The 16,546-nt window shown below is 32.8% G+C and overlaps 1 protein-coding gene across 1 annotated transcript in view; it reads right to left on the bottom strand.

The window, feature by feature from the left end:
* Positions 1 to 699: 699 nt before the first annotated feature.
* Positions 700 to 16,546, bottom strand: part of LOC144837377 (uncharacterized) — a 39,258-nt gene continuing 23,411 nt past the window's right edge. The window contains exons 7-18 of the mRNA XM_078692453.1: positions 15,817 to 15,899; positions 15,197 to 15,355; positions 14,126 to 14,222; positions 11,784 to 11,993; positions 11,074 to 11,343; positions 10,654 to 10,771; positions 10,167 to 10,301; positions 9,815 to 9,942; positions 6,417 to 9,624; positions 5,939 to 6,287; positions 5,456 to 5,547; positions 700 to 3,865 (exon numbers count right to left, since the gene is read on the bottom strand). Coding sequence (XP_078548579.1) covers positions 3,760 to 3,865; positions 5,456 to 5,547; positions 5,939 to 6,287; positions 6,417 to 9,624; positions 9,815 to 9,942; positions 10,167 to 10,301; positions 10,654 to 10,771; positions 11,074 to 11,343; positions 11,784 to 11,993; positions 14,126 to 14,222; positions 15,197 to 15,355; positions 15,817 to 15,899 — 4,955 coding nt within the window. The 3' untranslated portion in view covers positions 700 to 3,759. The remainder of the gene's footprint in view (positions 3,866 to 5,455; positions 5,548 to 5,938; positions 6,288 to 6,416; positions 9,625 to 9,814; positions 9,943 to 10,166; positions 10,302 to 10,653; positions 10,772 to 11,073; positions 11,344 to 11,783; positions 11,994 to 14,125; positions 14,223 to 15,196; positions 15,356 to 15,816; positions 15,900 to 16,546) is intronic.

Below are 16,546 nucleotides of genomic sequence, written 5' to 3'. Positions count from 1 at the left end.
ATGACAGTGACAATTTCCATACATCCAAGATAAATGACAATTTCAATACTGATTGAGATGAAAATGTCAAACATTGATGACAATGACAATTTCCATAGATCCAAGATAATGATGATTTCAGTCCTAATTGAGACGACAATTTCAACATTGATGACAATGACAATTTCCATAGATCCAAGATAATGATTTCAATATTGAGGTGACAATTTCCACATTGATGACAATGACAATTTCCATAGATCCAAGATAATGATTTCAATATTGATTGAGGTGACAATTTCCACATTGATAACAATGACAATTTACATAGATCCAAGATAATGATTTCAATATTGATTGAGGTGACAATTTCCACATTGATGACAATGACAATTTACATAGATCCAAGATAATGATTTCAATATTGATTGAGGTGACAATTTCCACATTGATAACAATGACTATTTCCATAAAAAATGACGATTGAGGTGACTTTTCCATAGCTCCAAGAAAGTGATTTCAATAGTGATAAGAGATGAAAATGGCAACATTATGAAAATTACATTTAGCTCAAAGATAATGATTATAATATTATCAACATTGACAGATGAAAACTTTCATGATATTATGATTTTCTTTTTTGACCTAATTGGTCTTCCATACAAACATTTGGACAGCAGAGGACAATCATAGAATTAACAAAAAATTCATCAACATAAATTATGGTGCAAAGTCTCATTTTATTTTTTTCCCTAATAAATTTACTCAAGAGATAGCTATGACCTCTGACCTATAGGTCAAAGTACTAAAAATCACCTACAGCTCATTAATTCATTGAAAAATGTAAACTTGTGAAAAAATACAAGTTGAACGAAAGACTGATTCATATAAATAGAAATTTAGATGGCATTTATTTGTAGAAGTTTTTAAACTTTCCTTAAGCCTGTTTTCCACGAAGTGAATTTAAAAGCGAATCAAAAGCGTTTCCGTCTTTCAAATCCCTTTCTGCGACATATTCTTTGCTTCAGAGAGATTAATAGTTTGAATAGTGTCTACTTTCTGCGAAGCGAAAAAATTATTGTTTATGAGCACATGCGAATCCAAAACCTCAACAGACACGCTATAGAAATGAAAATCGCAGCTATTTGCTCTTGTAGTGGGAAAGGTACTGCGATTTCTCTGCAAAAACATTGAATTTTCATAAACGATTCACCTATTGGAAAACAGGCTATACCACATACATTGAAATAAATACATTTTACAGTATATTTAGTCATATGATACCTTCCTTCAGTTTGAATAGTGACTCATTTCAATTATCAATTAATAATTTAACAAGTCTCTTCTCTACTTCATACAAATCTTGAGTTTGGTTGAATCACCTAATACAGTTTGTCCTGGACATATTACAATAAAAAAAATGTTATGTACACTTATAGTTGAGCTGGAAGTGAATTATAAAAAAATTAATAAGGTACCGGTAAGAAGTGAATACAAACAAGATTAAATAAACAAGGAAAATAACAACAAAAACACATTTACTAGAATATTTACAATTTCTATTTTAAACATTTTTGCAACATTTTCGATCCAAGTTGCAAATTGTGTTGATTTGATTATTTCATATCAGTAATTCATTCTTTAAATTTATCTTAGCATCATTATTTTTAATCATATCTCTGTAATTGACAATTTTTTATTACATAAATACAAAAAATTAAATATAAAAACTTGCTGTGATATCAAAATGATAACAGCACCGAAAAATTCATATTTAAAACACAAATTATAGCACATTCTAACGTTTATATTTTTGAGAATAAATAATGCATATTGCTTTAATGACGTACGTACGAAAATTTATTTTTAATTGTTGAGTTTATTAACGTTTATAAACTTTCTCATTGAAATTGAAGTACTCTCAAACAATATAATACATAAACAAATTGAAAAACAAAATGTTGCAATGATTTTTTATAATGATTGGTTAAATGAATACAGTATAACTCTTGGGAACCAACAAATTGTTCCCCTAATAGGGGGAGGGGGATTTAAACTAAACGGGTTGGCCATAGAGTTAAAACACTACATGTACATGTATGTATTACTCTTTGCTGTCTCACAAGAAATTGTTCCCTTCATAGGGGTCTCCCCTAAATGTTGTGTCCTTTGAATAGGGTGTTCCTTTAATAGGGTGTTCCTTTAATAGGTGTGTCCCTAAATAGGGGGATGTCCAAAAGTAGGGTTCTACTGTATTCTATCTATGATTATAGGTATGCTACACCACCTTGAACCAAAACATCTAAAAATGTGATAATTCACTAGAAAATTTTTCAACTTACATTCACAGTAATAGACCATGAGTTAGCAAATTCAGTATCATTTTTAATTTTTAAACTTTATTTTTAAATTTATTTTTGAAGGATTAATTTAAATGTATACTTTAATTTTGGGTTGAATTAATAGCACTTTTAAAAATCTTGGATCAAAAATAATTTATGAAGTTATGAAATGTAATAATTTGACAAATAATTTTTGGTTTATCAGATAAAAAAATTATCAAAAGTATAAAAAAAAGAGCATTACATTAATATTATAGTAATTTTATTTCAACGCTGTCAGGGAATGCAATGTATACCTGAATTTAAAGATTTCAATTGATTTTTGTTACAAGCAGCCAATATTTTTCATCAGAAGGCTGTTGCAGTAGAATCCAACCAAGTGTCCCCTTAATAGAGGTGTTCCAAAGAAGGGGTTCTACTGTCGTGCAATAGCGTCCTCTTTTAGTTATGCCTGTCTATTGACTATTCATGCATCACTGAATTGACATCAAATACAGAGGTTCCATTTAACCCTTAATGATAAAGATAACCAAATAAATGAATTTGAAAGCAATATGCAAACGTTTAAACTCAAAGTCCCTGCCACTATCTGAAGTAAAAAATCTTCCCTTAAATATTTATGTACACAACACACATTTAATGATTATTCACTAGCAAAAATCAGAAATATATTTGTCAAAACACACACAATTATCTAATAATTATTTTACTGCATTTTTAAAATGCAGAATGACACGTCACCAAACATGGTGAGCAAAAAGAAAAACAAATTCACAAATAAACACAGATTTTAATTAATATCATGTTTGTTCTTTTTCATGAAACAGAGATTGTCATTGAAAAAAAAATGTACGGCAATTACTGTAAATTATCCAAGCCTATGCGTAAATTAACAGAGGATAAACCAACAAAAACTATCAATGATAAACTTCCAGCATCTCAAAAATATTAAATTTCATCTAACTTATAAATATAAATAATTAAATGTACATATTTATACCTTAAATAATGTAATGTACTTTATTTATTTATATGTATATATATAGTGTTTTTGTCAAGTTAGTATACAATTTTTTTTTCGAATAGTAAAAAAACAATTAATAATAGTCATGAATAGTAGCAACAACTGTTACCAGAATCATGTTACTATTACCTCAATTTTAAGAAAAAAACATATTGAAAACTGTATTGATATTTCTGGAAACACCAATCATTTTTACTTATGTTGTAAATTCAAATAATTTCAACAAAGATAATTTTTTCTCTAAAAAAAATTAGAAAATAAATATACTGTACAAAAAATATCAACTTTAAATTTTCTTTCGTCTTGAAGATATGTTTTGTTTATTTTATGATTATGTTTGTATTTACCAAAAGTGGTGGAATATATAATTTAATATTTTGGAAGTTGTTACGACTACATGAGTCATTCCTTTTGTCATGAGTCCTTTTGCATTTCTTCTAGACATTTCGCCAATGTAGATGATGATTCCGCTTGACTGATTACGATCCGCGCAAGGTGAAATTCATGATGACGCAACATTCTAAAAAAAAATAAAATAATACTAAATATCTATCTGCCTGAACTAGAGACTATAAAGCCTTGTTGTCACTGGACTTGAAAATTGTATCTAATTCTTCTAATTTTATAATTATTTTTACAGTATTATGTATGTAACTGTTATTAATTAATGTGATTAATTTGTAATATTATTGTACAAATAAAGATCTTATATATTCTCTTAGGGACAGGCCATAAGTACTTTTGACAGTATTCGCACTTGGGCTCTTAAGGTTTGTTTTACATTGGTTTAATGTGAGCTACAATTACCTTGGTTCGAACTCCAAATAATTATTAACCTCTTTGGTCAAATCAAAAATGTATCCGATTCGAAAACGTGTCCAACTGAAATCTAAACTACTTTTTTCATTGCAATTTAGATAGCGCATGTTTGTTCGTTAAGGAAGGAAAAAGAATAGTGAACTTTAAAGTCTCAATCGAATGCCAAATTTATCCACATAGTTTTTGCATTCATTTTGAACAGGCTTAATAGTAATCTAATCTACAATGTTTTTCTCTGTACTTTCTGTTAAATTCTTTTAACCTTTGTTTTTTTTACTGATTTTGCTATAATTATTTTCATTACTTATAAGTGCTAATTTGACTGAATGATTAACTAGAATAATAACTTTATTTACCGTACATGGTCAGAAAGCAAAACTTTAATTACATTTTGAATGAAACATTTTTGATAGAAAAAAATGTTTTAATAGTTTAAAAGTCACAAATGGTAGTTATAAAAAAAGAGCAACATCGTAGCTTTTTAACGACAGGTTGCATCGTTGACTCAGACTCACACTATGAGTATCAGGAGTATGACACAGATAATCATGACTAAACTATTTATACAATGAGGATCAGTATTAATTTATATCATGATTATTGTCTTATAGTATGGTCACATTAATTGTTTCCTAAGCTTAACAGCATATGATGTAATGTTGACACAATACAACGTAGTACATAGCAACATAATGTGAACATTAAGCATGTAGTACAAGCTATACATTTCTTCAATTATACATTTCCTCCCTATTATCATTATAAGCCATTTTGTGGTTAAAAACAGATTCATTGATTTAAATAAGACATAAAAACAACATACTGTACTGTACATTTTTAATGTAAACCAGATGGAGAAAAAAATTGGTTTAAAACCATTTAAAATTTAATTACAGAATTTGAATACAAAAGAAATACCACATTTTATCAAAAATCAAATTGGACAGTAAACCTTGGTTTCGCAAGGACGTAAGCTCATTGCAAGCCATTTGACCAATCACAATGCGATGGATCATCAAACTGGTTAACTCACTTATGTTTGGCCTACATTCCTGTGTTCATGCTAGAATGTAACGCAGTGACATATCGACGCAACTGTATTGCGTAATCATGAGTGGGAACTGATGAGGCAACAGTGCTGCAAACATCGCAGGTCTGATTTCACGCAGACAGGGGCAAACACAATTTTAGAAGGTCATTTTCTTTACGTTGCATAGGTTGTGTTACGTTGCTTCGCTAGTGGAAACCAAGCTTTATGAAGAAAAAAATACAATTATGAAATTGTACATACCTTCTTCCCTCTGGTGAATACTTGGCTATATTTTTTAGAATCAATGCTGCTGTGATACGAATACTTTTGGTAACAGGTCCTTCACTTTCACCCTGAATAAAAATAAATTATAAATTTTTTAAAATACTACTAAAATATGTTATACTTAAATGTAAATGCTTCCATGTATTTTTTATCCACAAATCCAAATTGAGGTTGAAAAACTACTGAACTACAATAGATGTGAACTCTTTTTCCCTTAAAACAGAACTTAAAACCCCTTTTAAGGGCACACTTAAGTGAATTGAACACACACAAACTAAACACTGAATAGAGGCATACACAGAAGAACCAAACAAAGTGTTGCCTTTATATGGATATCCCTTGAATACAGGTTACATGTAGTGTTAGAACATACATTTCTCCCTGTTCATTTTATAAGTGTCCCTATTGACCTACATTCGTTTCTTCTTCAAATAAGAGGACGAAGCGTTTGTGACTTACCAGTAAATCTTTTAAAGCTGGAACGTGAAGACTCCTTCGTATCGCATGATATGCATTATGCGCATTGTAAATGACAGGTGCCTGCGGCACAGATTGAGGTTGAGGTGATGGTGATGATGCATGACTCGGCGGCGTGGACTGTTGCCGTAACATCTGCTCTGTGCGCTTAGCAGACGCGGCGGCCAATGCCACCTCTGTACAATGTTTATCTTGTAGGTGGCTGACACAAGACCATACTTGACGTTTGACGCGGTCGCAGCCATTCCACTCGCAAATACCTCTATACACATCTGAAGTCACATGTTCCTTGCTAGCGTGTACCCATAAAGATTTTGCTTTGTTGTAAGATCTTTAAAAAAACAAACGGATAAATTATGTTTAACTATAAAAAGTGAGACTGGCTATATTGCCCAGACATACATTAGATACAGTGCTATAATATAAGAACATTTAAGAAGATAATAAAATTAAAACTCACTTTTTACAACCTTTCCATTCACACAGATAAAGTCCAACTCCTGGCATCGAGGACTTTCGACTTGATGACTTTTTACTACTCGTTGAAGAGGACGACGACCGCCTCCTTCTCCTCTCTGCAGCGCTGGAAACGCCAACCTTGCATGGAATGGTGTTAGCCGGAATGTGTGATGCTTCCAAAAGACGTTTTAAACCCTTGCTATCGATCTGACCGTTATCCGCCAACAGCGACTTTGATTTCTTGAGAGCAACCGGTTGATGGTTTGATCCCTGAGTTTGTGGTTGACTATCATTTGATGAATTATCTGCTTGTAAAGGTGATGAGGGGCTTGAAATGGGTACATTTTTTACCTCCTTTTGTTCAGAGTTTGTTTCAGTATTGCGCGCAGTGTCTGACGGACTTTCACAGGCAGTTATTGGAATGCTATTACAAACGTTGATAGATTTAGATAAAGTTCTTTCATTTTTTTCATTTAAAACGTTAGTATCCGTATTTGAAGATATATCAATATCCATACTGCTTTCACTGTGTGGAGAGGCCACGCCTCCATTCGGAATACCATTCAACAGTATTTTTTCCTTTGGTTTAGACTTGTTATTTTCAACAGACTGACACTCGGCTGCTGCAATAGCTAAATCATCCAGAGATTTTGGAGGGTTGCCGTTCGTCTTTGGTTTTTCCACTCTTTGTACGGTGAGTTCAACACCCACATCCGGCCGATAACCGTTTAATAAATTTTCTTTCGATAATGCGTTCATAGCAAGTCCCTTTGCACCTTTTTTAAATATTTTTTCTATTTTTTCGGATGCAGGTAAAATATCGTCTGATAATTTTGTTGGTCCATTTTGAATCAAATGATCGATTTTTTCATCATCATTACCGTTAATCCCGCTGTCGTTAGTCGACACACTTCTGTTATCATTCCCGTTAATTAGATCATCATCGTTATCAGAATCTAACTCCTCGCTTTCTTGCCTGTTCATTTTGACATCGCCGTTAACATTCCTTGGAGAATCAACCTCCATTTTTTCGACAATTGATTCACCTGTCCTATAACCCTCATTTTTAATAAGTTCAATTTTCTTTTCTTGATCCTCTAGAATCGGAGACTGTTTGTCTGGTTTAGGCTGGATTGGTTTTGGATGCATTTGGATCTGTACTGCATGTGGAGAAGAAGGGGGTGGTCTAGTGAGCACAATCTGTGGTTGCTGAGAGAGCATAATAGTGGGTTGTTGCTTGTTAAGTATTACTGCACCAGCTGATGTGGAAACTGGTTGTAACTGGTTCTGTTGCTGGTTTTGCATAACCAGTTGTTGATTTTGAAGCATCGGTTGTTGTTGGTTCTGAAGCATCGGTTGCTGCTGGTTATGCATTACTGATTGCTGGTTCACTATCATTGGTTGTTGGTTTTGAACCACTGACTGGTTCTGCATCATCGGTTGTTGCTGCTGGATGAACTGCTGGTTTGGAAGTATCACTTGCTGGTTAACCAAGATCGGTTGCTGTCCTGGAATCTGCTGGAGAACCATTTGATTCTGGCCTTGAAGTTGCTGCACTTGCTGCTGATTCAGAAGGTTTGGATTTGATACGTATGCTTTCAAACCTGAACCTGCCTTCAATAACTTCTTAATTAATGGCGAATCAGCTGGTTTTGGACTCGTCGATGAATTTGGTCTCTTTGGTGCAATGGCTTGATATCGAGATGATTGAGCAGGGGCTATAGGTCTTTGGTAGATGAGTTGATTTTGTATTTGGACAGGCTGACTGCCTTGCGGTGACACCATCGGTCTTGCTACTAATGTACTTTGATTTAAAGACTGACTCGTTTGAACAAATGACGTTTTTGGAAGGATTGCCTGATGGTGAGATATTTGTCCAACAAACTGTTGCTGGATATTTTGAACGAACTGTTGACCCTGAATGTTGGATTGTACTGGTACAGTTTTTACCTGTTGTACTGCGTTTTGAGCTTGAGTAGAGTTCTGCTGTACTGGGGGATGTTGTATGCTTGATTGCTGCTGTCCCACCTGTTCACCAGGTTGATTGCCAACCAAGGCTTGGTGTAATGCAGAGGATACACCAGACATCTGTTGAGGGTTTACAGTAACCACTCCTGAGTCTTGCATCACTATCTTTTCTGGCGCATTACTAAGCTGGATATTTCCACCGGATGGTATGTGTTGAACATGGATATTTGGTACTCTTTCAATCTGGACCTCTCCATTTTCAAGTGGGGGATGTTCTGGAGCTTGTGCCTTGTGAGGTGTACCAACTCCTGATATCGTTCCTGGTTTCTTTGGGCTTCCTCCAACTGGTTTCTGTGGTGTTAACTTTGATTCAGGTGCAGGGTTGTTAGTGGTTGGAGTTGTTGGTGTGGTACCTGGTTGATTTGGTGGTTTTAGTTGACTTGGTGGATTTGGTTGGCTAGGCGATTCCTGAGGGGGTACACTTGGTGAAGATGACGCCATTTGTGTCTGAATTGATTGTTGTGGTCTAGACAAAACAACTTGATTTACACATGTTTGTGGTGCTCCAGTACTGGTTGTTGGTGCACCTGGTTGCTGAGTGTTACCAGGTTGGTTTGCTTGTTGTGGTGCCGTTTGCTGTGAACCAAGATGTATCATTATAGTAGGTTGTGCATGGTTCACTGCCACACCAGGCTGCTGTACCATCACAGTTTGGTTTGGTACTACCCCAGACTGCTGTACCATGGTACTCTGATTTGTTGGTACCCCAGAATGTTGTACCATGACACCTTGGTGTTGTGCTACACTAGTTTGCTGTACCATAATATTTTGATTTGGTGCTGCACCAGATTGTTGCACAAAAGCACCTTGACTTTGTACCATTCTAGGCTGCTGTACCATGCCACCTTGGTTTACTGATACACCAGGTTGCTGTACCATGACACCTTGATGGTTCATTCCATGTTGTTGTTGACGTATTACCATGGTTTGTGATTGACCATTACTTTGCTGTACAACCACCTGTCTTTGTTGGCCCATCTGCAGCTGTTGACCAGGGGTGTATACCATATTGGTTGTAATTAGTTGCCGTATCCTAGGCTGGGGCGTGCCAGGGGTCACTTGAGGTGATGTATAGTACTGTACTTGTTGAGGCGTGCGTTGCACCTGAGGTGATACTGGATATCTTGGTGGCGGTGACCCGTGTGGAACCTGGGGTACAAAGTTTGACCTTTGTGCTGCTCCTATGGAAAAAGAACAGTCTGTCTATTAACAGAGAGGACAAGTAATGGTTTATTATAATCTCAATTGTCTTTTTGTCATGTTTAGAACCTTTTTTCAATTCCATAAAGGTCATCTTTCTTTATACTTGTGTCAGCACAGTATTTTATATTTGACCTTCATTTTGTAACATATTCTAAGCTGTAAATTTACCTTGGAACGCTTGTGGCAGGGAAGGCGTTAGCGGTAGCTGTATTGCTCGTTTGTTGACTCCTAATATGTGGTACTGTGGTCCATCGTGTGACTCTGTACGCTGGTAGTGTACACCAGGAAATACAGCTCTAAAACAAAAATAAAAATGTGTTTACTATGGAAACATTATTTATATTACTGTTATTATCTGTTAGAATAAAATAGTTTATAAATAAAAAATGAAAATGGGAGTAAAACCAAAATTCAAATTTTGTATCTATTTAAAATAAAATAAAAACATATTGACTGAAATTGATTGATGATATAATAAAAAAAAAACTGAATACAAATAAAAATGTGAATACCGACTTACTTTAAGCATCTTCCAAAATGTGTCGAAGATAGAATAGCCTTTTGCGAGGCTTTACTACACGAAGATAGATAGCTTGCGTAAAGGTCCGTCCTGGCAACTTTCCCATTCACGTTTGCCTCATATGTAGCATTTAACCTAAAAAACAATTTGCAAAAATGTTACTACTGGTGAAAAAGTAAATTTATAATTAATTTTAGTAAGACTACAATTTTTGACGTTTTGTAAAAATAATGCATAATACTAATTTAAAGCTATTTTTCACATTTTTAACCATTTAAACGACGATAAAAATTATCGCATTATATAGTATTTATTTTTACTTAAAATGAAGATTGTGACCTTAAATTAGACCGTAGGGATAGTGTCTTTAAGTCAATAGTCATCCTTAAGTAAAAACTGAGGCAATATCAATCAACCCAGTTCTTTTTATTTTATGCTAACAAACAGATAATGAAAAAAAGCCTAAAACAAATAAAAAATTAGTTACCATTGGCAGGCAAACGATTCGTTGTCTGGGTCAGGATTTGGTGGAGTAGGTCGCAATGGGGTACCTGAAGCTGCCGATACAGTGTTCTGGGATGATGGTCGTTGTAACGGACTGGAGCCTGGTTCCGAAAATAAAAAATAAGAGTGATGATATTGATATTTTTAAAATAAAATTAATATTAATATTGTAGCTTGCGATAATATAGTAACGTTGTGTTTTTCGCCAACTAGTAATCATGTCACAAACTAGTTATCCATTCATAGACAGTACAGATGAAGTACATATTAAAAATAGCACAAGTACTGGCACAAATTAGTAACCTTTGGTACATACAAGGCTATATTGTGTCTTTATTTTTAGTCTATAAACAATTATCTATGATCTATATATTTTGAATTGACAAGCAAAATTGGTACTCACGAGCCAGATGTACCATCGGTAGAGGTCTCTGAACAGGCGTCGTCTGGACTCGGTTTACCCCTGTCTGTGGCATAACCTGCTGTTGTTGAAGCTGAGGGTTCATTGGGGCAGTTGGCATCGGTGCCCGCACCTGAGCCATGGAACCTTGTTGGTTTATTGTAACAATGGGATGATGGATGCCATCAGGTGCATGGTCAACGATCTTGATGCCAATGAAAGCATCTTGACCAAGAGACTGTGCATCCAAAGTTACTAAACACACTAAAACATCTATATAAAAAATAGTATAAAAACAATTTCATTTTTTTAATACCTTTCAGAAAAATTGAATACATTCAAAAGCCACTAGATGTACTTACCATTACTTATAAATATATTGTCATCATGAAGAAATTTTTTTAAATTAATTTTTTTGTTGAATATTCCATTTAAATGTCACTTAATACTAGTTATTCACTTATATTTACCAAAAACAGTAATAATACTCAAATTGTATGTCAGATAATGGGTTTTTGGTTGAATTTAAAAGTTTGTTTTGTCTTTTTATACTTTTTAAGTGAAGACATTAATTATTGGGGTTTTTTATTAAAACTACAAAATGGACTATTCAAAGTCTGATTCTTAATTTTTCATACTTTTGGGGACAATACATCTTCAAGGATGAGCACATATGACTTATAGATTAATCTTACTAAAACAAAACTACTCACCGATACTTCGATCACTTTCTACAATATGAGTGCAAGTGACTTCTCCTTTCTCAGACAAAATAAGTAGTAACTCAAGCGCACCCAAAAGAAGTTGAATATCGTGGATTGTGAGCACCGCAACCACTCTGTCATAAAGCCTTTGTTCAAGACATTCAATGAGAATTTCGGAATTTCCCACAGTTTTGCATAACTTCTCTACGATATCCATAGCTGAAACAAAATGGAAAAATCAAACATAATTGTATTATATTCCAAAATAATTACAATGTAAACAAAAAAAACCCCTTCAAAAATAACAAAAACCATCCCAATTGTGGTATAATTTTAATACCAAATTGGTACAGTATTTAATTATGCAAATTTATTTAAATTTATTCCGCTTCTTTATTTATGTAATGATGTAAAAATAAATTAAATATTAGAAGTAAATATATATAAATATAATTGACATTACCTAATTACAATAATGATCTAGGTATTTATTTATGAAAAATTAATTTCAGAAATAAATTTTGCAAATGTACTTCATACCTCTTTACATAAGGAAAACATATTTATTTATGATATAAGAATAAAATAGATATTGGAATTTTTCGCAAATATCATAATTTATACAAGTAACCTCTGAAGAGTTATGAATCATATTTTCGAATTGATGATAAGATATTACAAAAACCCTTCTCATATTCAAAAGCAACTTGCAGAAATATAAAACTATTATTAAAAAAAGTAATGAATATTGTAGATCATATCTCTTCCCCTAAAGTCATTTAGGATATCAACTACTTATTTGTCATTTTTCAGATTTAATAATACAACATATGTACTTGTAGTATTTTTTATATGATTAAGTCTTTATTGAAATTGTAAAGCTTTTGGGAAAGCACTTACAAATTCTACATATTGTATTAATTGTGTTTTAATTATTTGTAAAGCTTAATTCTTGTTATTTTATGAATAAATCTTTGAAAGGAAAATGATATCTATTAACCATTTCCTATGAAATTCAAACAGTTTGTTTATAGTTTCCTTTTTATTACAGCATTAATAAAAAACTTCCGCTATGGAAAAAAAGGTTATATACTTGTGGTACAAACCCAGGGACAAAGGTATAATTAACAAGTAGATAGACTCATAATGAAGACTGAAAACACATAGTGAAGTTGCAGCTAGGTGTGCTACCCTTCCAATGCTAAGGTCTATGGTTCAATCCTGACCTGCTGCAGGTTTGTAGCTCACGAATCTATCTACCCCACACCCTAAGCCTCAAATTAGACTTAGTTGATATTACAGTTTATTCATCCGGTAATTGGCGAGTTTCTTGCTATTGGAAGTGTACAAATCCTGACCTAGTGCAGGTTTATAGCTCATTACTTCTACTGCACACCCTAAGCCTCAAATAAGACTTAGTTGATAAGCAGTCACAATATTATAGTTTACCTATTCTATAATCTGCAAGTTTCTCGCTGTTAGATACACATGAAAGTGTAAAAATTGTGTGTGTTATTATGAAATAGAATATTTCATATTAAAATGTTTATTAGACAAAATTCAGATCTTTTTTTCTTCAATATTGTAGAATAAATTGGATAAAATTTAAAATGTGTATACTGTAACTACAGTCATAAGTTTAAATGTATTCTCGTCTTGACAGTTAATTTCCTTCTCATTTCGTAACTATACCGAGTAAGTCACATGATCAACTTTAATTTTGTAAGTTATCTATCAACCTATCCACTGCGAGTCACCGCAATTAAGCTTGATGTTTCTTATAACGTCATCGGCACAATCTGTTTTACTTTTCATAAGTTAAAAACTTGGCATCCCCTTCGGTTGTTTAAGATTATGGTGTTGTACGTGGTAGAGCTGTCGCACATTATCTAATATCATTTCCCTTTGCCAAAGTTTTGACGAGTTTAATTAATGTATTGGGAGTGCATTGTGGGAGTTGATAGTTCAATTTATGTGTTGGGGTGCATTATGGGAGACAATAGTTTAATTATGTGTTGGAGTGCATTATGGGAGACTATAGTTTATGTATAGTGTGCATTGTGGGAGATGATAGTTTATGTATTAGTGTGCATTGTGGGAGATGATAGTTTATGTATAAGTGTGCATTGTAGGCGACGACAGTTCAATTTATGTGTTGGGGTGCATTATGGGCAACGATAGTTTAATTGTGGGCCCATTGTGGGCGAAATTAGTTAAATTTATATCTATAGTTGACAGTTGATGTGGTGGGTAAATTGTGGGAGAGGAATACGAATAGAGAGAGATGATATGTATGTAGCCTACAATCAGCCTGACATGATGCTAACCTATGTATATATAAAGTGACTTACCTCTTAACATAACGTATTTATCCTTATCATAAAGTCCTTTATAAATTGTATGAAACATGAGTTGTGAACTACGATAGTCAATAGGATCCAAGTTAAACTGCAAAATAAAAAATAATCATATTTTTATATCAAATAGTTCACAAGGTATGTAAAAAATTCAAAAAGACCACTCAATGTATTGTAAAACAAATAAAACATCTGAAAAATAAAAACGTAATCTTTATATTGTCACCATCTGCCTCGTTTTAGATTTTATTTCGAATCCTGAATTTAAACTGAAAATTAGGACAGAAAAAAAAGTAATTATATCCGATATATGCGGTTTACATGAAATTTGCTTCCTGTAAACATCTTCAAAAATAGTAATTACAAAAACAGAAAAGAATTCATTTTTTTTATTTTTGTTTTGTAAAAAATTGCTAATAAAAATTCAGACAACCAATTGCTCTAAAGTGAGCGAACTTTATGGTTAATAAATGTCTTTTCTTTGTTTTGACAAGTATAAGCACATGCTTAGTAATCTTGTTACAAAAGGAATTTCTGATTGAAAATTGTAATCTTTTGTTTGAACTAACAAAAGAATATAAAAAAAAAACCAATTATTAATCCTACACAATCAACTTTTCAAAAATTCAAATAAAAGTACTGTACCATTTTAAAACAAACTTCAATAGATACAACAAAGAATATTAATACAGTAACCTCTATTAAGAGGACATTTTATCGACCCACCAAAATGTCCCCTTAATAAGGATGTCACCTAAATAGAGGTTGGCTGTGTTAAAAAAATATACAGTAAAACCCTATTATGGGGACACCTACAGGACCCAACAAAGTGTACCCTTAATAGGGGTATCTCCCGAATAGGGATTGACTTTAGTATTAATATTGTCCCTTGGTGTTAAAACATATAATGCCCTTTGTTCGTTTTACGTGAAAGTGTCCCCTTAATAGGGGTGTTCCCAGAATTATAGGGGAACATTATCTTAATATATGTTTCATGGAAAAGTGTCCCCTTAATAGATCTCCCAAAAGTTCTACTGAATTTGAAATGTTATATAAACGACTTACTAATTCTGCTATGTTACTTAAGGTGTCCATTCCAATGTGTTTCAACGTAGAACAATCATTATGTGAACAGAGTAATAAGAAACGATAAAGTGTCCGATGACGTGCCATAACATGTTGGTTGTGCTTCTCAAACGATAGATTGCGTAATATTATCCCAACCTGACATCGCAAAAACAAGACGGATATTAATTGGTTTAGTTATTTGTTTAAACGTCAACATCATGGAAACTTGCTATTTGTTATTACAGAAGGAACTGTATCTTTCTACAGCAGTAACTAAATTTTGTTTACTAAACCTGTTAAAAGAAATTTATTATATTGGGAATCAAACACATTGTGGATTGCAGCGACTATCTCATAAACTTCTAAATTGAAACAAATTAAAATTATATGTTGAATAGTAAAAAAAGTGTAGTTAATGTGATATCTGCAATAAAAGATAAGATCCCAAAATTTCACTTATCCAGATATACATACATTGTAAAAAACATTTTTGTTTCATTTTTAGGAATATTCTTCCTGCCTCATGTACTTGCTCAAATTATGTTTCTTTCTAAATTTTATTGTCCAAAAAAGAAATAAAATATCATAACATCTATAAAAATTGTCACAAGGCAAACCTGTAAAATACGACTTCTTTCCACATCTTTTATGCCTTCGTTCCTTTGCGCAAACAACAGAGAGTCACTGAACTTGTTTATATCTGCAAATAAAAAATAATAATAAAAACCTCACCTTAAATGTTGCTCTGGCTATCAGCCAGGTGTGTGCAAATATAGTAATTATTATGAAGAGGACAGATTTATCAAAAATCAATGATTTTTGCTTAAGTCAGTTTTCAAAATAACATAAGTATATTTATGCATATTTCAAATTTCTAAAATCTTTGATGACAAAATACAATCTTTATAAAAAAACTGGTTCGATAAATGAAAGCCTCAGATTTTCACCTAAACACTGCTTTTAAACTGACTACACAAATTAATGTTTTAAGTTTATAAGTTTATTTGTTTTAGAACTATGGAAAATCGCAAACTTTCCTAGAACTAGAAATTTCCTATGGTCCAAAAAATCAAATTCTTTAAAATGAATTATAAAAAATCAGAATTATTATAATTTCAATACAAAATTTAATGATTCATTAAAAGACATAAACAAATCAGAAATTGGCCAGAAAAGGGATATCTGGTTATAGTGAAAGTCAGTAAACAATAAATTTACCTAGGATAAACAAAAATAAAATGAAATCAATTGATCAGTATAAGCTACAGTGTACAGTACTTCTCAGTAGAATTAGAGCTGAACTATTTCCTATGCTAAAACTATACGAACTTAAATCTGAAAATAGTT

Source organism: Antedon bifida, chromosome 1 (genome assembly GCF_963402885.1).
Source record: "Antedon bifida chromosome 1, ecAntBifi1.1, whole genome shotgun sequence".
Classification (NCBI taxonomy): Eukaryota; Metazoa; Echinodermata; class Crinoidea; order Comatulida; family Antedonidae; genus Antedon; species Antedon bifida.
The sequence above is the reverse complement of the archived record's forward strand: the minus strand, read 5'-3'. Positions and strand labels throughout refer to the sequence as shown.